Below are 21,811 nucleotides of genomic sequence, written 5' to 3' on the forward strand. Positions count from 1 at the left end.
GGGACAGGTGCTGGAACATTGTATCACTGAAACTCAATCATGAAATCACTTGGTAACTGTGTATCTCGAGGTGATTCAATAAAAAATACTCTTTTAAAGGAGGGAAAGGCTGGCAGAAGTTGCAAAGATGAGATTAGACAAAGCAGCCGATCACCTGAGCTGCGCCTCCATCCACTTAGGGGCTATTTCTGGCCGCTAATTAGCAGAGCACTTTTTCCCTCCCTCCTCGCCTCCAGCTAAGCCAAAGCTGTCTGCCTCCAGCCCCCCCCCCCCCCCCGCCCCTCACTCCACCCCAAACTCTGCCTCTTTAAGCGAAGAAGAGAAAGCATCCCCTCCAGCTGCACCCAAACCGCCACCCCCACCCCAGGGGACAGTGTGGCCCCCCGCCATGTCACCCCTGGGAGAGAGAACTGGCCTCCCGAAGTGAGGCCCAGGATGCTGCTAAGGGGGGCAAACCCCGAACCACCTCCCCCAAACCGCTTCAGGAGTCCAACAGTGCTGGGCGAGCCTGGGTCCGAGTCGGCGTCGACCTGGACGAGAGGGTCACTGCCCTCTGCACCGCACTCTGAATCAGTGCTCAGTGAAGATGCGAAATCATTTGGAGAAACAAGCCGCCAAAAACGCTGACTCCGTTTTACTGTAAGAACGACCGAGTACCTGGCACAGACCGCGTCCCCTCCAGAGGGAGGGCCAAGGGCCAGGGTCAGTGCCGGGACTGACAGGACCGAGGGCTCCAGCGCACCAGTAAGACACAACAGAGAAAAACACGCTTCAAAAAGATTTTTAAGGATGAGTAAAAAAATGTTCAGTCTTAGGATTGTTCTTCTTTATGGCCACACCCAGCAGCGCAAGGCAAACGCGCTACCCACTGGGCAATCTCTCTGGCCCCCTATTAGGATGGCTCTTTGCGATATTCACTCATGATGTTCTCCCTGCACCCGGACGTGCCCATGCTGAGCAGCTTGGTGCCACCCCCACTCCCGAGGATCACTGGCCAGAGCCCCAAATGGGTCCCCCACGAGGGTAGCAGGGGGGGCAGCTGAGACCCTCCAGAAGCGACGCCCGGACTGGACTATGGGACTCTGACAAGGAAGCTGAAATCTACATACAAGGTGGTTGGGACAGACACAGCAGGTCAGACCCAGGGACAGACAAACAGACAGGGACAGACACATGTGCATGCACACACCAGCAGAAGTCACATGTCCTTCCCGCAGAGCAAGTCAGAACTCTGCAGAGGAGAAGCCCACGGGCACTCCTGTCCCACTCAACCCAGACGCACACGCACACAAACACACACACACACACACACACACACGCACACACACGCACACACCAATACATACACCCATACACCTAACCAGACCCTCATATGCCCACACACATCCACACGCCCAGACACACCACTAGCAAACATGTTCCCATCCACACCTAGACCCAAACCCACATTCCTAGACACATCCACCCACACACACATACACCTCCCACGCACACCCACACAGACACCCCCACACTCCCCTCAGACACACCCACACTCCCATACACACACACCCATACACACACATCCATACACACACCCACACATACCCACACCCCCACAGACACCCCCACACTCCCCTCAGTTACACCCACACTCCCATACACATCCATACACACACCCACACATACCCACACCCCCAGACACTCCCCTCAAATACACCCACACTCCCATACACACACCCATACACACACACACACACACATACCCACAACACCACGACTCTCCCCCCCACATACACCCCAACAAAGAAACACGGCACACACAGTTGCACTCCCCCACACACTCTCACCCCCCACACTTACACACACGCCCACACACCCGCACACATTCTCACACACACACTCCACACAGCATCCCAATGTCAGAGACGTAACGTTTCCCTGGCATCCAGGACAGCAACACGCCGGGCAGCAGGGAAAGAGAGAGCAACCCCCCCCCAAACCCCCCAAGAACCAAGTCCCATTGCACGTGTGCTCAGATTGCCCTGAGCGTGACAGTCCCTCCCTGCACCCACGAGACCCACATCCAAATTTAGACAGATGGGGGGGGGGGGAGAGGGAGGACAGAGGGCTCTGTGTGTGTGCGCGTGCGTGCGTGAGAGTGCGCATGCTCATGGGGGGAGGGGACTTACGGGCTCCAAGTGCCAGCCTGAAACGGTGACACCTGGACACTTTGGGGGTTAGCAGGGTCACAGACACCAAAATTGCACGCGATCACGGCGTTTTATAAAACCAACTCCCCGCCTGCCCTTTCTGTCCCCACTGGAGGTGTCACCTATGTACCCCTGCCCCGGTGTCCCTCCCCTGCACTACACGGCCCCCTCAGCACCACAAGGAACAAACCTGAGCATGAGCTGGGAGTAGCCCCCAATCCCATGAGATGTGCCCCTCAAAACCCGAACAACAAAACTCCGGAGGAATATCCAACTCTTCAGAGCTGGGGCTGGTAAGCGCCGAACGCTGGGCTATTAATATTGGCACATTCCAATCTGAAAGGAGTACCTGACATTCAGAGGGTTCAAAAAGATGCAAAGTCGAATATGAATCCGGAAAAGATGATGATTAAGGGCTGGAGATCATCGTACCGCGGGGAAGGCACTTGCCTTGCTTGAGGCTGGCGCGGGTTCGATCCCCAGCACCCCCAGGAGTAACTCCTGAGTGCACAGCCAGGAGTAAGCCCTGAGCACCACCAAATGTGGCTCAAAAACACCCCCCCACCACCACCACCACTACCACCACACACACACACACACCACTACCACCACTACACACAACCAAAGATGATGCTTAAGTAATTCCAAGTTTGCAACCAGAGTCAACAAGCAAGGAGCATGGTGCTTTCAAGTCCCAGTTCGCAATAGGGTCTGGAGGTGGGTAACTGTGCCCCCCACCCCGCCCCCAACAATGTGTGGGACACTGAAGGCAGCACCCACGGAGAGAGCAGGGCTACTGACGCATGCTGCGACGCCCAGGTCCTCCCAACCCGGAGTTCTCCCCGCCCCAAGTGTCAACTGCAGAGACGGAGAGTGGCTGTCTGAAGCCGCACTAAAGGGCACTTGGAGAGGCTCGGCTCAACGGGGCTTTGAAACGGATGCCAATCGTTTTATTAAGCCATAAATCTTGCTCAAAGGAAGAACTAATTGCCTTTGAAGTCACCAATAATTTCATCAGATTTTATCCTTTGATGTACAATTCATGCGTGTGGGCTAAGCCACATCATTTATTAGCGACATGGACAAAACCCACGCCCTGTGCGAAATGCCACCCTGACTCCATGAGGCGGGGGTCTCAGAAAGGCCTCCTCCTGCCCACGCCCGCAGCATGCGGGCAAGAGTGAATGACCCGGGCTGCATTTTCTCTGCTATAAAACCCTGCAAATGATCGACATGTTCCCAGGACGCAAGGAGCCAGAGCAGGGCCCTGGGGCTGATCTGAGAGGGGAGGGAAGTGTGACTCTCCAGGACAGGAAGTGAAGTTCAAAGAGAAAGCCTGCGGGCTAGAGCAATGGAAGGTGCTTGCCTAGCACCTGGGTTCAATCCCTGGCACCCCATATGGTTCCCCAGGCAAGCCAGGCGTGATCCCTGAGCACAGAGAAAGCCCTGCGCATCACCAGGTAGAAAGAGAGAGAGAGAGAGAGAGAGAGAGAGAGAGAGCGCCTAAACCACTTAGCACAAGCATTAGTTACCAATAATCAATACAGGAACCAAACTGACACAGATATAGTTGAGGGCTGCATAACACACACACACACACACACACACACACACACACACACACACACACGCGCACGCGCACACGTACACATACACACACACGTTATTTACAATGGAGGAACAGTATAGCAGGGAGGGTGTTTGCCTTACACATGGCCGATCCCAGTTCAGTTCCGGGCATCCTATACGTCCCCTGAGCACTGCCAGGAATAGTTCCTGAGAGCAGAGCCAGGAGTAGTCTCTGAGCACCACTGGTGTGGCCCAGTAAATAATAAATAAATATCTGAATTTGGGCCAAAGAGATGACCCAGCAGGGGGGTGGGGGGGTGGTACTGGCATGGGGCTAAAAATGAGTCAGTCCCCAGCACAGCATGTGGACCCCGAGCACCCCAGTGGACCCAAACCCCCCGAATCAAACACGTGACTGTCTCTTACACGGCTGGCACCATAACCGCACCTGGCCAGAGGCAGCAGGAGGAAGGGTGCCCGCCGTCTGTGGTGGGGCGGGGCGAGTCCACACACAGCCCATGTAAAGTGATGTGGGACCTCAGCCCAGGGCCTCCCCTACCTCTGGCCCCTCCAGGGTCACCGGCCCCTCAGGCTTCAGGTCTGGCTGAAACCCGAGTCTTGCTTATTTCTGTAATTCATCTGCTTTAGGGGTGGCACCAGCAGGGCAGAGGCTGCTACAGTGCCAGGGGAACTGCTGGTCTTATGCAGAGCTCGTATGGTGCCAGGGACCAAACTCGGGACTCTGCATGCACAGTGCCCATGCGGTGCCAGTAAACTCGGGCTCTGCATGCAGTGCCCATGCAGTGGCAGTAAATTCAGGACTCTGCATGCACAGTGCCTATGCAGTGCCAGGAAACTCGGAAGTGCATGCACAGTGCCAGTGTGGTGTCAGTAAACTCGGACTCTGCATGCAGTGCTCGTGTGGTGACAGTAAACTCAGACTCTGCATGCACGGTGCCCATACGGTGCCAGGGACCAAACTCAGGACTCTGCATGCACAGTGCCAGTGTAAACTTGGTACTCCTGTGTGTACAGGGGCTGCTGAGTGGGTGCTCAGACCCGGGCAAACCAGCCCTGAGACTGTGTGTGCGGTGGGAAGGCCTGTGGCCTCGGTCCTGCGATCTGCCGTGACTTTAGAACAAACACACAATTCCACACACTAGGAAGGAAGTGTACGGGCCTAGGAATATAGGGTTATAGCTATGTGTTTGCATTTTTTAAATGATACCCCCCCCGGGGGGCTGGAGCGATAGCACAGCAGGGAGGGCGTTTGCCTTGCACGCAGCCGACCCAGGTTCGATTCCCAGCATCCCATATGGTCCCCTGAGCACCACCAGGAGTGATTCCTGAGTGCAGAGCCAGGAGTAACCCCTGTGCATCGCTGGGTGTGACCCAAAAAGCATAAATAAATAAATAAATAAATGAAATGAAATGAAATGAAATGTAATGATACCCCCCTTTGTCTTTTGGTTTCTGGACCATGGGCAGTTCACTGTGGCTATTAAAGTGCCAGAATGGGGAGCAGGCGGAACTGTGCAAAGCAGGCCCTCGGCCCCGAAAGCAACTGCCAACCCTACGTGCATTTTTCTCACCACCTTAAACAGAAACCCGCGGAGAGTTAAGGAGCACCATTAGGGCAGAAGGGGTGGAGGGCGGGCCTGGGAGGTTCCCTCAAACATATTAATCACTGCCCTCGTTCCCACAGGTAAATATTGACAAGGGATCAGTTCTGACAAGGTGCAGATAAAGGAGAGGGAGAAAATGCTCTTGGAGAACAGACGGTCCTTCACCCCAGGCAGGAAGGCTGCCGGCGGGGGCCAACGCTTCTGAGGAAGCCAACACCAGGGTCCAGAGAGACAGGACAGCGGGGAGAGCACTTGCACGGTTCTGGGCCGACCCATATTCGATCCCCGGCACCCCAGGTAGCCCCCAAGCATCACCGGAAAGTGATGTGTGCGTGCAGAGCCAGGAACTGCACCGCCCACCCGCCAAAAACACAACTGACTCCAGCTCTAAGGATCATCAACCCAGGACTGAGTCCATCCCTAGGCCAACAAAAGAAAGGTTTCGGAAACCTCTGCCAAATTTGACTAACTTCTTTTTTTTTTTTTTTTTGTTTTGTTTTTTGGGTCACACCCAGCGATGCACAGGGGTTACTCCTGGCTCTTCACTCAGGAATTACCCCTGGCAGTGCTCAGGGGACCATATGGGATGCTGGGATTAGAACCCGGGTCGGCCGCGTGCAAGGCAAACGCCCTACCCGCTATGCTATCGCTCCAGCCCCGACTAACTTCTTGTTTTGCATTTTCATGTAGCGAGCAAAAGAATCTTTAGACTGAAAGTAAGGAAATGTGTCGGTAGCTCAAATGTTCTATGAGACCCGTCTAATGTTCTATGGACCCGTCTAATGTTCTATGAGACCCGTCTAGTGTTCCATGGACCCGTCTAATGTTCTATGAGACCCGTCTAATGTTCGATGGACCCATCTAATGTTCTATGAGACCCATCCAATGTTCTATGGACCCGTCTAATGTTCTATGGACCCATCTAATGTTCCATGGACCCCTCCCGTCTCTCCTCTACAGCTATTCCCACTGCGGACAGCAGGGGGCAGCTGGGGGCAGCAGGGAAGCAAGCAGGGCTCAAGGTTCAGGACATAGCCAAGGATTCATTAAAGGGGGGCGGGGGATTAAGTCACTTCTAACTTTACGTCCATGTATAGTAGCCAAGAGAGCCACAGAGCCCGGGCAGAATCCCTAGGGCAGGACAGCACGTATGTTCTAGCAAAGCGATGAAGGGAACTGACCCACTCCAGAAGGATTAGAGGGCAGGAGCCTGGATAAAGGATTGATAGTTCAAAGAACTTACAAATGGGGGGCCAGAAAGAGGGGACAGAGGGCAGGGGGCTTGCCCTGCATGCAGTCAACCCAGGTTCAACTCCTGGCACCACATAGGGTCCCCCGGGAATTCCCAGGCACTCCTGGATCCCTCAGTGCAGACAGAGGAAAGCTCTGAGCACTGCCAGGCCTGGCCCAGAAAACTAAACAACAACAAAAGCAACAATGAAGTGATGGGGGGGCCGTGCCAGAGAGATAGTACAGCCCATAGGCATTCACCTTGCACACGGCTGACCTGGGTTCAATCCCCAGCATCCCATAGGGTCCTCCCCGAGCACCACCAGGAGTAATTCCTGAGTGCAGAGCCAGGAGTGACCCCTGAGTATCGCTGGGTGTGGCCCAGAACACACACACACACACACACACACACACACACACACACAGTGATAGGAAGGCAAATCTCAGTGTGCCAGACTGGGGTGAGAGCACAAGGGCGGGGGCAGATGCTTCCTATGTGGACTCGCAGGATTGATCCCCAGTACCACATGGGTCCCCAGGCTGCCACCCCCCTCCCCAACAGAAACACCCTGTCTCAGCCTCCTATGGCCACAAACGCACTGCTGGGACACTGACGCCAGGTCCAGCACCTCCCGGCACTGGGTCCCACCACGGAAGAGGCCCTGGGGAGGGCGGGGCCACGGTGACAGGTTGAGCCATAAGACATCAGCGAAGGCTCCTGCCTTGCACGGGGCCGACCCAGGCTCGCACCCCAGCATCCCGTAGGGTCCCCCTCAAGCACCGCTGGGAACGATGCCCGCGCACAGAGCCAAGAGTAAGCCCTGAGCACCACACCACCAGGTGTGGCCCCAAACCACACCTGGAAGAACCATCGTGAGTCACTTTTTCTTTCTGCTCTACTCCATGGCACGGAACTCACAGCTACCAAAAAGATGGGTGTTTTTTTTTTTTTTTGCTTTTTGGGTCACACCTGGCGATGCACAGGGGTTCCTCCTGGCTCTGCACTCAGGAATCACCCCTGGCGGTGCTCAGGGGACCATATGGGATGCTGGGAATCGAACCAGGGTCGGCCGTGTGCAAGGCAAACGTCCTACCCGCTGTGCTATTGCTCCGGCCCCCTGAAAAGATGGCTTTTAAGTTTTATTACTACGTAGGATCTACTCACTGAACATGTCACTAAAAGCGCCAAGTGAGGGGCAATTCTGTCATTAACTCTGGTGTCATTTCAACCTCTCTTTGCCAAGGAAAAGGAGAAACGTATAAAGCGTATTAACATGTTTTCACACGCCTGAAATAATGTTTCCTGAAATGCACCAGGGACAACCAGCGGTGGTTTTACAGGCCAATAAACGACTTTTCCCTTTTCAGTTTAGCGTGAGGTGCAGTTGTGGACTTAACATTCCAGTACCTCATAAAAGCAGCAGTCCCAGAACACGGCGAAACTCGACGGGACTCGGGACAAAGGGAGTCACCGGGCAGCTGAAATGCTGTCTCAGTGTACCACAAGCCAAGACTAAAGCTGACAGCAACACACCTGACATGCTGAGACTGGGGTTCCATGCCCGGTTGTGCCCCCGGTAGGGGTGAGGGGAAGTATGTTCTCCATGGGGACCACCGGGCCACGGAGCTTACGCGACCCTGCACCACGGTGGGCTCACGGGGGGCACAGGGACTCCAGCCGGCAAAGCTGAAGCAAAGCTCCGGAGAACCTGCCACAGAGACAGTGCTCGGAGGCCCCCCGGGAACCACCGTGGTCTGGGTGAGACGGGGCCTGCGGGGACAGGCCAGGGCTGCAGCCGCTCCTGGAGGGACTGTCAGCAACTGCGGGCCCCTGTGGCCTCACCCAGCGCCTCCGGAAGAGCAGGCGACAAGCTGAGGGTGAGAGAGCCACGGGACAGGGACAGCAAAGCCCCAGGAGGCTCCACCTTCAGCACAAGCACCGTGTGTGTGTGTGTGTGTGTGTGTGTGTGTGTGTGTGTGTGTGTGTGTGTGTGTGTGTGATATGTGGGTTCCATCCACCTCAAACAAGCTGAGGGGCACAGCGGGGAGGGCGTTTGCCTTGCACGCGACCAACCCGGGTTCGATTCCCAGCATCCCATATGGTCCCCTGAGCAACGCCAGGAGTGATTCCTGAGTGCAGAGCCAGGAGTAACCCCTGAGCATCACCGGGTGTGACCCAGAAAGCAAAAAACAAACAAATCAAACAAGCTGAGGGTGAGAGAGCCATGGGACAAGAAGAGCAAAGCCCCAGGAGTCAAAGCCCCAGGAGTTTCTATCCACCTCAAGCACAAGCACTGTGTGTGTGTGTGTGTGTGTGTGTGTGTGTGTGTGTGTGTGTGTGTGTGTGTGTGTGTGTGTGTGTGTGTGTGTGTGTGTGTGTGTGTGTGTGTGTGTACCCCAACATGCAGGTGTGGGAGGAGGGAGAAGATCTGAGGAGCACAGAGATCTCAAAAACCAACAGGGACCGTACTTGGGCCAACCAGCAGAAACGTTGCAGACACACTTCCCTCATTCTGGAACATTCTCAGACATCGCGGGCTGACATTTAAGGAGAGATTAGGGAAGAAAAGGAAAATGTCCCCGGTTTCTGGGAGGGCGCCAAGATCTGTGAGGATGAAGCCCTGGAGAGGGGGACGTGCGTGAAGGTCCCGGGTGGCACCAGCGGGGCGCGGGAGCTTCGGGTGCCACGGACAAAGGACAGCCAGGCGGACTTCGGAAGACAGGAGAGTAGACGCCACAGGGTCCTAGCGGGTCACACGCGACCAGGAGCAGGGAGCATGCGATGCCCTCAGTTCTCTCTCTTTCCGCCCAGGACTCCTGCAGGCGGTCAGGGCTCTGACCCTCAGAGCACTGGGGCCACCCGTAAGGAAGTGCTGGAAACGGAACTAGGTCGGCCCCACGCCCTGCGCCTCACGACCCTTCTGCTCACTCTCCGGGCCCCAAACTTTAAGAAAAACTGGAGAGGGGGACGGTTGCTGCTTGATTCGGCTTCAGGATCTGGATCACACCCAGCAGTGCCGGGGGCATCGTGTGATGCCAAGAACGGAGCCCGGGGGCCGCGGGTCAAGCAAGAGCACTCAGCCCGCGGGTCAAGAGCACTCAGCCTGTTCAGCCCCAGTTTAACACAAGGAAGGGGGGAAACCTTGTGATTCATCTAGGAGCTCAAAAAACAAACAAACAAACAGGGGCTGGAGCAATAGCACAACAGGTAGGGCGTTTGCCTTGCATGCGGCCGACCCGGGTTCGATTCCCAGCATCCCATAGGGTCCCCTGAGCACCGCCAGGAGTAATTCCTGAGTGCAGAGCCAGCAGCAACCCCTGAGCATCGCCGGGTGTGACCCAAAAAGAGAAAAAAGAAACAAAACAGTGCCACGAATACAGGCATTAGGGTGCGTGCAAGGCCCCAGGGCGCAGGCCCAGCACACAGGGCCCCCACAAAGCCTGGCTGGGGTGCAGCCCGGGGTCCCCGAGTGCCTTCCGGCTGGCGCCCTAGTATAGGCAGCAGGTGCAAGCCCTGAGGGCCACCCCAGGTCCTGCTCCCCAAACCCCCGGGCTCCCCTGTACCACCTTCCTCCTCCCACCCCGGAAAGAGAAAAACTGCTCCACTGCACCCAAAAAGGCTTCCTTCCGCATCTGCCCGCGGCCTGGGGTCGGGGGGGTGCCTCGGAACCCCAGAACACGAGGCCCGGGCCACCTGCGGCCTGCTCGCGGGCGCTGACCTGTGCTCTTGTCCAGGAAGTCCATGGACTCCTCGCTGGCGCTGAAGTGGCTGGACGTGGCCTTCTTCTCGGGGTCCTGCTCCACGTCGGAGCCCGTGTGCACGGAGGAGTTGGTGCTCATGGGCGAGCGGGGCATGTCGGAGAGCGAGATCCTGCGGCCGGGCCCCCCGCCCAGCAGGGACTTGCTCATGAGGATCTTGGGGGACGCCGTCATGTCGAAGTTGAGCTTGACCTTCTCCTGCTTGTCCACCTTGGCGGCGCCGGCGCCGGGGTTGGTGGGGTCCAGCAGCATCTGGTACTGGCTGTTGGGCGTGTAGGGCGTCCGGAACGGGGAGTAGTTGAACACCCCGAACTTCCGGCGGATGTTCTCCACGTAAACCTCCATCTCCTGCATGGCACTGTTAAAGATGCTTTTCGTCTTTTTCACAGAAAAAGGAATTTCTTTAGACATGAGGTAGCAGTTATTGATGGGGACCCAAGCCCTAGGGATGCAGAAGAGAAAGAGGTTACGATCCACGTGGCCACTTCCCCAGACCCTGCTGTTGAGCTGTTTAGCTGACTGTCGCACGAACACCAGGGCCTTCCCCCTCTCGGAACCATTTAAAAGTGACAGCACGGGGGGCTGGAGCAATAGCATAGTGGGTAGTGAGTTTGCCTTGCACACGGCCAACCCGGGTTTGATTCCCAGCATCTCATATGGTCCCCTGGGCACTGCCAGGAGTAACTCCTGAGTAACCCCAGGTGTGACCTAAAAACAACTACAAAAAAAAAAAAAGTGACAGCACAGCGGGTTGAGGCCCCTGCCTTGCACATGGCCGGCCCAGGTTCTATCCCCGGCATCCCACATGGTCCCCTAAGCACCTTCGGGAGTGATTCCTGAGGGCAGAGGCAGGAGGAACCCCTGAGCATCATCAGGTATGGCTCAAGAGCAAAAAAACAAACCAAAAAATAAGCATTTAAAGGTAGCACGGTGTTATTATGGACAGCAGGTACGAGGTGGTACAACAGGTCTGAGAGTTTATTAACCTGGTTCAACACAAAACCCTATTTCCAGAGGCGGGAGTGGGAGTATGACAGGGCGGGTTATGCTTGCTAGGCACGAAGCCGACCTGGGGTGGAGGCCCGGCACGGAGCCCATCAGAAGTGACCCCTGAGCACAGAACCGGGCGAGAGAGGCCTGGTCACCGCAATGTATGACCTATCCCCTCTACCAAAAATATAAAAATAAACAGGGGCTGGAGTGATAGCACAGCGGGTAGGACGTTTCTGCCTTGCACGCGGCCGACCTGGGTTCCAGTCCCAGCATCCCATAAGGTCCCCCGAGCCAGGAGTAATTCCTGAGTGCAGAGCCAGGATGCAATTCCTGTGCATGACCAGGTGTGACCCAAAAACAAAAAAATAAATAAAAATAAATATTAAAAACATATGCCCATTGAGGAGGAAGTCCCCACCCTCTGACTCCTCTGCTGTCACCCCCAGCTACTCCACAAACTGTCCCAAGGGACTTGCATCAAGTGCATCTGTGCCAGTTTTCCCTCTGCGGCTGGCTTATTTCACTGAAGCTGCAATCACACTACAATTTTCTAGAATTTTCTTTCTCCTGAAGGCTGGAGAGTTCTCTGCCATGGGCGCATGTTTTCTTTATGCCACCAATGGGCATTCTGGTCCCTTCCAGAATTGCTATGACCTTCATGCACACCAAATGAGCCTATTTCCCTGTTCGCGGTGACTCAGTCTGATGGTTAATAAACCGGCCACTGGAGAACCAGTTTCTGCCGCAAGAATTCAACATGGACAAAAAGGGCAGCTGAAATAGACTCACTAGACTAAAGTCATTTTCAGGCCATTTTTTTTTTTTAAATCGTAAAATCTGGGGCAGGAGCAATAGTACAGTGGGTAGGGCGTTTGCCTTGCATGTGGCCGACCTGGGTTCGATTCCCGGCATCCCACAGGGCCCCCCGAGCACCACCACAGGAGTAATTCCTGCGTGCAGAGCCAGGAGGTACCCCTGAGCATCGCTGGGTATGAACCCAAAAAAAGGGAAAAAAAAAATCATAACTCCTCCCTGACTGGGTTGGTATTCAGGAAAGAGGCAATCTACCCTAACCCACACCCCCAGAGAAAGACGCCCGAAACCTCACCCATCTGTCTGCAAACACTGGGAGCTTTTTTTCCCTCCTTTCAAATTGGGGTTCTCAGGGATGGAGCCACAGAACAGCAGGGAGGGCACATGCCTTGCACACAGCCAACCCGGGTTCAATCCCGGCGTTCCACATGGTCCTTGAGCACACCTGAGTATAGAGCCAGGAGCCAACCCTGAGTCCCGCCAGCATGGCCCAAAAGCAAACAAATGAAATGGCTGAGGCCGGACTGCAGGGGGTAAAGTGCTCACGTGGCATGCGGCCAACCCCACTTCAATCCCCGACAGCGCTCAGGGTTCCCTGAGAAGTGCCAAGAACGATCCCTGAGCAGAGAGCCAGAAAGAGCCCCAGAGGCTCAGGGGGTACAGCCCAAAAGCACCCCACTATGACCTTCATGCACACGAAATGAGCCTATTTCCCTGTTCTCGGTGACTCAGTCTGATGGTTAATAAACCGGCCACTGGAGAACCAGGTTCTGCCGCAAGAATTCAACATGGACAAAAAGGGCAGCTGAAATAGACTCACTAGATTTAAGTTATTTTCAGACAAAATTTTTTTTAATAGTAAAATGAGGTCAGGAGCAATTAGTACAGTGGGTAGGGCATTTGCCTGGCATGCGGCAGACCCGGGTTCGATTCCCAGCATCCCATAGGGTCCCCTGAGCACCACCAAGAGTAATTTCTGAGTGCAGAGCCAGGAGTAACCCCTGTGCACTGCCAGGTGTGACCCAAAAAGAAAAAATAAATAAATAAACAAGAAAATTCTCAATGTGAAAACCAAACCGGGGCTTCCCCGGGCTCTGGAGCAGGGCTTGCCCTGCCCGTGTGAGGGCCTGGACTCCATCCCCAGCACTGACAATAAAGTCGGGGCTCTTCCCGGGGTGTCGTGAAGGAAAACAGGAGCAAAACCGGCCCCCAGGGAGGAGACACAGCCGGGTTCATCAGCAGACAGGTCACCTCACGAGGGAAGGGCCTGCTCAGGCCCCGGGCGCGGGGGTGTCCTGCGCTCCTCCTCCTCCAGGCTGGGTCATCTCCCTGACTGCAGAGTCGGGGCTGCTCTGCCAGCACCAGCCACCAGCCGGCAGGAGGCAGGAGGCAGGAGGCGGGCAGGCTGGCCCAGACGCCCGGCCCAGCCCCGCCCACGGCAGTTGGGAGGCTGGCGGAAACGCCTGGCCGGGGAGGCCTTTGGATTTCACAGGCCATAAACTGTGACCAGACAGACAGAGGGCGCGGGAGGGCGGGGGTAGGGGGCGCAGACGGACGCGCGCACTGCAGCTCCCCCCACCCAACCCCGGAGACCCAGCTGCCAGCACCTGCAGCACGTATTCACCCTTGTTTTTCATTATCCTGGAAGGGGAAGCTCCCCAGGCAGTGCTCAGGGGACTCGCGAGGTGGTTACTCCTGGGGACAGTTGGCCAACTGGGCCGGAGAGCTCCGTGTGACACCCAAGGATGGAGTGAGGCTCAGCCCTGCAGTGCTCCTGGGTGACTGCACCCCGCCCGGCGAGGCTGGGGCAGGACGGGGACACAGCCCCAGGACAAGGGCTGCGGGAGATGTGGGCGCACCCCGAACCCCTTGCCTTCTCCGTCCCCGGAACCCAAGTTTCAGCAGTCACATGGCCCTGCTGGTTTGAAAGCGTGACCAACCCGGGTGGGGTGGGGGGGACACGAAGCTTCACGTGCACGATGCAGGGCACGGTCTGGACAACTGCAAATCTCGAACCCTCCAGAAGGTGTTGCAGAGACCCCCGACAGCGGGGTGGGCAGCAGGCAGGGCTCGGCAGGACAAGCCCGCTGGGCACTCGGGATGCCCAGAGCCGCCGTGTCCCCGGGAAACACAGGCCCGAGCCAAGGTGGAGAAGAACAAAGGAACTGCACCTAGTCACGCGGCTGGGGCTCCAGGGCCCCCGCCCCCCCACCCCTGCACAGACGCTGCTCAGGAGGCCCTGCCAGCCCCCTCCCTCCCTCCCTGCCTCTCAAGTGCCTTCCACTAAGCCGCCTGGCAAATGCTGCCCTGCCCGTAAAGCCCAGGGAAGATCTAAAGGGGAACGAGACGGGCTCTGGGCGCCCACGCTGGCAGGCCAGGGCAGGCCAGGGCAGGCCAGGGCGGGCCAGGGCAGGGGAGGGCAGGGGAGGGTCGGGGAGGGCAAGCTCCCTTGCTCACCTTTCCTCCTCCCAAAAAGGGTTTGAGAAGCCGCTTCAGACACGGCCTTAAGGGCAGCAGCTCAGGGACAGAGTACAGCATGCGGGGAGGAGGCCGGGGGTCCCCATCTCCGGCCCCCCACGCCCCAGACAGATGGACCCAGAGCCTGCAGCCCAGCCAGGGCCGGGTGAGAGCAGGCTCTTCCTCCCTGGCTGGGCATGCTCGTGCTGCCTGGGCTTCCTTTTTTATTTATTCATCTTTCTGGAGGTGCATGTAAGATAGCTCTAATTTTTTTTTTAGCTTTTTTTTTGGGGGGGGGTCACACCTAGCGATGAACAAACAGGGCTTACCCCTGGCTCTGCACTCAGGAATTACCCCTGGCGGTGCTCAGTGGACCATATGGGGTGCGGGGAATCGAACCGGGTCGGCCGCGTGCAAGGCAAACGCCCTCCCCGCTGTGCTATCGCTCCAGCCCGATAGCTCTAATTTTTTTTATAATAAATCTATGAGGGGGAAACTTTTTTTTAATGGGAAAAAAGGAAAAATCTTACCAAAGACCGAAGGATCAGAGGCCAGAGAAATAGCACCGCGGGTATAGTGTGTGCTGGCACAAGGCCAACCAAGCCGGGTTCAATCCCCGGTGTCCCATTGGGTCCCCCAAGGCCCACAGGAGTGATCCCTGAGCACAGAGTCGGGAATGTGGCCCTGAGCATCGGTGGGTGTGGCCTCAAAACAAACACACAGGACAGAGAACCAAGAAAACAAAGAGAAGGACAAAGTACGTGACAGGGTTTCTCCAGCCCACGGCTGGACGTGGCTGGACTGAGCAGTGGACACGTGGCGGCCTGCACCGCCTCTTACCCCGACATTCCCCACCAGTGTCTAGTCAGGGGGAGGGGGGGATGTGGCGCTGTCACGAGCTCTCTGGGGGGTCAGACCCGGTCCCCGGATGCCCCCTCCCGCCCAGTCTTGCCCTCGGTTTCCCAAGGTCAGTCCTACATTCCCACTGGGGAGAAGGGGCGGGGGGGAGGGGGAGTCAAAGGTGCTGAACGTCCACTTAAAAGGGGGCGGCTGACCTGACAGCTCCCCGCTCCCGGAGCCCAGGGACAGCTCCAAGGAAGGGGGAGGCGTGGGGACCCCACAGCCTCGGGAAGCTCCGCGAGGGAAGAGAGTCTGCAAGAAAGGCAGGCGTGGGGCTGGAGCGACAGCACAGCGGGGAGGGTGTTTGCCTTGCACGCGGTCGATCCGGGTTCGAATCCCAGCATCCCATAAGGTCCCCTGAGCACTGCCAGGGGTAATTCCTGAGTGCATGAGCCAGGAGTAACCCCTGTGCATCGCCGGGTGTGACCCAAAAAGCAAAAAAAAAAAAAAAAAAAAAGGCAGGCGTGAGTGCAGTCACGGGTTCAAGGGGTTTTGAGTGCAGGGGAGGCAAGTTCCCCCATTCCCCCATGCTCCCCTCAAGGCCCAGCTGGCCAGGCCTCTGGCCCCCGACCTCAGGCTGCAGGGCAGGGCCTGACCCACCACTAGCATCATCTCCAACCCCCCCCACCCCCCAATCCCACCCAAGCCAAACTGGACCCCCACAGCCTGGGCTTCCCCACGGGGTCATCGGCTCCCTCGGCCCCGCCCCCTCCCTCTGGTCCCCCCAGAATTACCTCCCGAGGCCCCACTGCTTACGACCTGTGTGTCCCTGTCTTCCCCCCTCGGACAGGTGAGGACACCATCTGCCCGCCCCCCCCCCCCCGCGCCCCGCATGCCCAATGTATTTGTTCTGTTTGGGTTTGGGGCCACACCCGGAAGTGCTCAGGGGTTACTCCTGGCTCTGCACTCAGGAATCACTCCCGGCGGTGCTTGGGGGACCCTACAGGATGCCAGGGATCGAACCCACATCAGCCTCATGCAAGTCAAACGCCCTCCCCACCGTGCTCTGGCTCCAGGCCCCCACCTTTTATATTTGAGTGAAAAAGTCAAAGGAAAAAAGGATTTTTAGGAAACTTTGCAACCAAACTAACCTATTACTTCCTATCCAACCCGGGACCCCCTGGACCAATTTCCCTTTTGTCGCCTGCCAATGGGGTGCGGAGGTCCCAAGGAAATGACCCCGCAGGGTCCTCCGAAATTCCTCCCCTGCTGTACTGTACAAGCTGACGTGCCACACTGAACCGAGAGCGCAACGTTTCAGCTGCCAGCGTGGTGAAAAAATCTATCACTGTAACACTGTCATCCCATTGCTCATCAATTTGTTCGAGCGGGCACCAGTAACGTCTCTCATTGAGAGACTTATTGTTACTGTTTTTGGCATATCCAATACGCACAGGTAGCTTGCCAGGCTCTGCCTCTCGGGCTCGATACTCTTGGTAGCTTGCCGGGCTCTCCGAGAGGGGCTGAGGAATCGAACCTGGGTCGGCCACGTGAAAGGCGAACGCCCAACCGCTGTGCTCTCGCTCCAGCCCGGTGGAAAAATGTAAACGGTGTTTTTACTCAGGGCACGGACAACTCCTAGAACACGTATTTTCAATGTACTCAACACGCCGGCTCGAACTGCTCGGGAGGCTTTTGCAAAGGGTTTTTGCCTCATTGAGTCACAACATCGCAGGCTCACCGGGAAGGGCGGCGTTAACCGCGGCTCATCCCTGCCTACCTGTTGTTCCGCGGCTCGCAGGGAAGGAACTGCTATTAGCAGGAATAATTCACTTCCCTGTGAGGGGAGGGGAGGGGCGGGGAGGGCCCCCACCTGTCACAACAGCAACCCCTTGTAATTTCCCGTTCTCGCTCCAGAGAAAAGGAAGCAGGAGGGAGCTCGTGGAGATTCGTTTACTGGCAATCACGGGAAGTACTTGGGGTCCCTGGAAGTTATTTTGCAAGGCAATTTGCACAGCAGTTTCATTTACTCCAGAAACTCCCCCCCACCAAAGAAAAAAAAAAAAAAGCACAGCAGTGCTGAAAATAGCCACAGCACCGAGGCCGGCTTCCCCTACGAAGCCAGAAAAGCAAGGCTCCCTTCTGAAAGGCCAACCTTTTCCAAAAAAAAAAAAAAAGGAATGAAAACCCAAGCCCCATAACCGTCAGGCTTAACACAGCCCAGGACGATACTGTCACGTCATGATCATGGGCTGGGGGGCGGGGTGAGTAGGGCAGTGGCTTTTCGAGAGACACTAACACCTGGGGCAACGGAAAAGGAGAGGAAGAGGAAGAGGAAGAGGGGGAGAGGAGGAGAGGGAGGGATGGAGGGAGGAGAAAGAGGAGGAAGGGAAACCGTGGCACTTGTTGGTACCAGACAATAAAGAAATTATCCCCCCCACCTCAGGCCCTTCTTCCACTCACTGGCAGGACCAAGAGGCCCGCTGAAAGCACCCAGGCCAAGCCTGGTTTTCGTCTTTCAGACTCCCACCTGTCGTGCTGTCCAAAGAACCGAGCGTCCACCTGCCCATCTTTGTCCCGCAGCGCCTTGGCAGGCCAGAACGGAAAGCCCTTCAGCTTCGCCCAGACCAAAGGGTGTGGATTGCTCTAGGGAAAGAAACACAAAATCCAGAGTCTGCACGTAGCTGGTGAGATACACACGTCAAGCTGGAGCATCAAGCATGGTCGGGGGGATCCACAGGCCGCTGGCGGGGAGAGAGCAGGTCCCCGGGGCTGTCCTGGCGGGGGGCGGTGGGAGAATCAGCGCGGTGAAGAGGGGCAAAGCTGGGAAAGCAGCTCAGGGTGAAGCTGACCACTGGGCACCCCGGCACCCGGCTTATAGTACTGGAGCGACAGCACAGAGGGTAGGGCGTTTGCCTGCACACAGCTGGCCCGGGTTTGATTCCCAGGAATTCCATAGGGTCCCCCGAGCACCGCCAGGAGTAAGTCCTGAGTGCAGAGCCAGGTGTCACCACTGAGCATCGATGGGTGTGACCCAAAAAGAAAAGAAAAAAAAAAAAAAGATAACGCACTCTCTCCCGCACGAGAAGAGAACAAGGCGGCCACGCAAGGCGGAGGTGCGCGGAGGTGCGGCGTGAACTGAACCTTCAGCCCCGCCTACATGCAGGGGCGGGGTCAGCCGCCCCCACCCCACCGTCTGCCCAACCCATTTGGAAAATGCCAATCGAGGGGCTGATTGTCCGCAGGCACCCTCTTCCCGAGAGCTGGTTGGGAGACCAGAATTCATCCACGGAGCTAATTCTGTTCCTCTTACAGCAGACCCGGTCTTCCTGCCCGCATCACGCACCCCTGCGGGAGGAGCGAGTCTGGGCTCCGACCAAACCCACCCACCCACCCACCTACCCACCTACCCACCCACGTGGTATCAGGACACAAGCTCTGGCGACTTGAGTCCAGCAGGTCAAGGACACCTGGGCTGCTGTCACGCGGCCCCAATCCCATCGGTAACAGATTCTCTTCAAAGCATTCAGCTAAGAGAAAGCGCTGCCTTGGGCGGGGGGCGGGGAGGGGAGGGACAATAGAAAAAGGTGGGAAAGAGATGTGACTTACACAGGGCTCGCAGAACCAGTTATCTCGTTTCTGACAAGCAGCAAGGTAACACTCTGGACAGACTTCGATCTCATTCATCTGCAAAGGGAAAGACGAGGTTAGGGCATGTGGTTCCCGGGACCCAGGGCCGCCACGGGCTGGGCCAAGGGAAGACGAGGGAAGAAGCCACGGCTGTGGGACGGCGGGCCTGGAGATGAAGCCATCTCTCCTCGCCAACGCCAACCATCCGCCTCACCCAAGCTACGTCTCTCTGCCAGGTCCTGCATCCACCCTGGTACCCAGCAGGGTGCCCGGCCCTGGCCATCCAGCGGCAGAGTCAGCCTCTGCCAACCAGACGTGACCCTGTGCATCTCTGTCGAGACGGTTCACGTCTCTGGAGACACTTGGTTGCAGCAGAGCCAGAGAGCGCCCAGGGCTAGAGTGTAAACCAGGCACGCGGGGGGCCGGGGTCTGATACTTAGAATAAGGTCCCCTGACCTCTGCCAGAGTGACCCCCGAACACCCAGAAGTAATTATGTAAAGGGTCCAAGAGATTGTACAGGGGCTAGAGCGATAGTACAGCGGGGAGGGCGTTTGCCTTGCACACAGCCGACCCGGGTTCGATTCCCAGCATCCCATAGGGTCCCCCAAGCACTGCCAAGAATAACCCCTGAGCATCGCTGGGTATGACTCAAAAAGGCAAAAAAAAAAAAAAAGAGATTGTACAGTGAGCAGGGCACTTGCCTTCCACACAGCCCACTTGGATTTGAACCCAGGACCCCATCTCATCCCAGTCCACCAGGACTGATCCCTGAGCACGGCTGGGTGTGGCCCAAAAATCAAAATAATAAAACAGGGCATCATTATCTGCCACCTAAGAGCTACAAACCAAGATTGCTATCAAAGGCCACTGTTTTCAGTACACGGAAGAGACAGACACAATATACTTCAAGTCGCAACTCCCAGGACTGAAGGGAAAGGAGAGACATATACGTCCATCCTGAACGGTATCAACTGTTCAAGCTTCTACAGATTCAACCCAGCGCTTGCCACGAGTGTTATACGCAGTCTCTGAAACTCAGCAAAGCTTTAATTGAGCAAGAACAGAAAATTTTTTCAAAAAAAAAGAAAAATTAAGTGAAAATATATAGACTATGGGGCTGGAGCAACAGCACAGCGGGGAGGGTATTTGCCTTGCACTCGGCCGACCCAGGTTCGATTCCCAGCATCCCATAGGGTCCCCTGAGCACCGCCAGGAGTAATTCCTGAGTGCAGAGCCAGGAGTCACCCCTGTGCATCGCCGGGTGTGACCCAAAAAGGAAAAAAAAAAGAAAAGGAAATATATAGACTGTGACACGATCTCTCGAGGTTGGAGAGATGTTTCCGTGCACTAAGCACGTGTAGGAACCCTAAGCTCGGTCCTCACGCACTGAGGCAGGAGAGAACCTCCGAATACCAGTGGGGTATGACCCAAAAAAATAAAAAAATTACATTAGGGCCACAAAACTCTAAAAGGGCTAGAGAAATAGTACAACAGACGTGTTCAGTGCCTTGCAGGCGGCTGACCCAGGCTCAATCCCCGGCATCCCATGTGGTCCCTGAGCCCTCCCGGAGGGATCCCTGAGAGGAGAGCCAGGAGTAACCCCTGAGCATCACTAGAAGTGACCCAAAGATGAAACAAAATAAGAAGAATCTGTGATCTCCTACAGGCTGCCCTTATCTTCCCAGCAGAGAGGGGGCGCTGTCTCGGCCTTTCCAAATTCCAAATTCTTGCCAAGCTACTGCCGGGAGATTCCACAGAGGAGCACTCCAGCCCCTTCACGAGGATCCAGTTCCAAGAGACAGCAGGAACACGTACCTCATGTTCACAGATCTTGATGACTACTTTCGCTATTTGTGTCAATTTGTGATTTCCTAAGGGAATAAGAAAACAAGAGTGATTCAAGAGAGTAAGAGTCAAGTAGCCCAAAAGCCAACAGCCGGCCCGGAGACTTCCTCTCCGCACCACTGTTCCCGCCGACTTTCTCCCAAGGCAGAAAAAGCAGAAGTTTCCACCTTCAAACTAATTTCAAGTTGTGCGACTTCTCCCCTGAGCGAAGAACCGTGAGCCATCTCTGAATCTGAGCCATGCATGGGGTCTCACCCCGGGTTTACAGGTGAGTATTTGCCAGTTCAAGCCAAGCAAGGTGCAGAGGACAAGAAGTGTATGTCAGGGGGCTGGAACGATAGCACAGCGGGGAGGGCGTTTGCCTTGCATGCGGCCGACCCGGGTTCGATTCCCAGCATCCCATAGGGTCCCCTGAGCACCGCCAGGAGTAATTCCTGAGTGCAGAGTCAGGAGTAACCCCTGTGCACTGCCGGGTGTGACCCATAAAAGCAAATAAATAAATAAATAAATAAATAAATAAATAGACCCCACACTTTGCAGAGCCTGAGGAACAGCTCCACCAGTGAGCACACAATGAGGGGCCCTGAGTTCAAGCCTGGCACCAAATGATCGCTCTGGAGCACTTAACTGGGAGTAGCCACCTTTCAGCTACATTAGATAGGGCCCACAAAACCACAGTTCTTTTTGTTTTTTGTTTGGCTGGTGTTTGACTCATAGCCAGCAGTGCTCAGGACTTGCTCTCCTGGCTCTGCGCGTAGGGATCACTCCTGGCTGGCTGGCTGGACGGTAAGGGATGGGGCAAGGGTCAAACCCGGGTCAGCTGCATGCAAGGTAAGCGCCCTACATGCTGTACTGTC

General features: G+C 56.2%; 1 protein-coding gene across 3 annotated transcripts in view; it reads right to left on the minus strand.

Annotated features, from left to right (window-relative positions):
• Window positions 1-21,811, minus strand: part of ZMYND8 (zinc finger MYND-type containing 8) — a 59,554-nt gene that overhangs the window by 27,756 nt on the left and 9,987 nt on the right. For all 3 annotated transcript variants that reach the window (XM_055137521.1, XM_055137520.1, XM_055137522.1), the window contains exons 5-8: window positions 20,925-20,980; window positions 19,088-19,165; window positions 18,009-18,124; window positions 10,336-10,817 (exon numbers count right to left, since the gene is read on the minus strand). In XM_055137521.1, the coding sequence (XP_054993496.1) occupies window positions 10,336-10,817; window positions 18,009-18,124; window positions 19,088-19,165; window positions 20,925-20,980 (732 nt within the window). The remainder of the gene's footprint in view (window positions 1-10,335; window positions 10,818-18,008; window positions 18,125-19,087; window positions 19,166-20,924; window positions 20,981-21,811) is intronic.

The sequence above is a fragment of the Sorex araneus genome, chromosome 5 (assembly GCF_027595985.1).
Source record: "Sorex araneus isolate mSorAra2 chromosome 5, mSorAra2.pri, whole genome shotgun sequence".
NCBI classification, from domain to species: domain Eukaryota; kingdom Metazoa; phylum Chordata; class Mammalia; order Eulipotyphla; family Soricidae; genus Sorex; species Sorex araneus.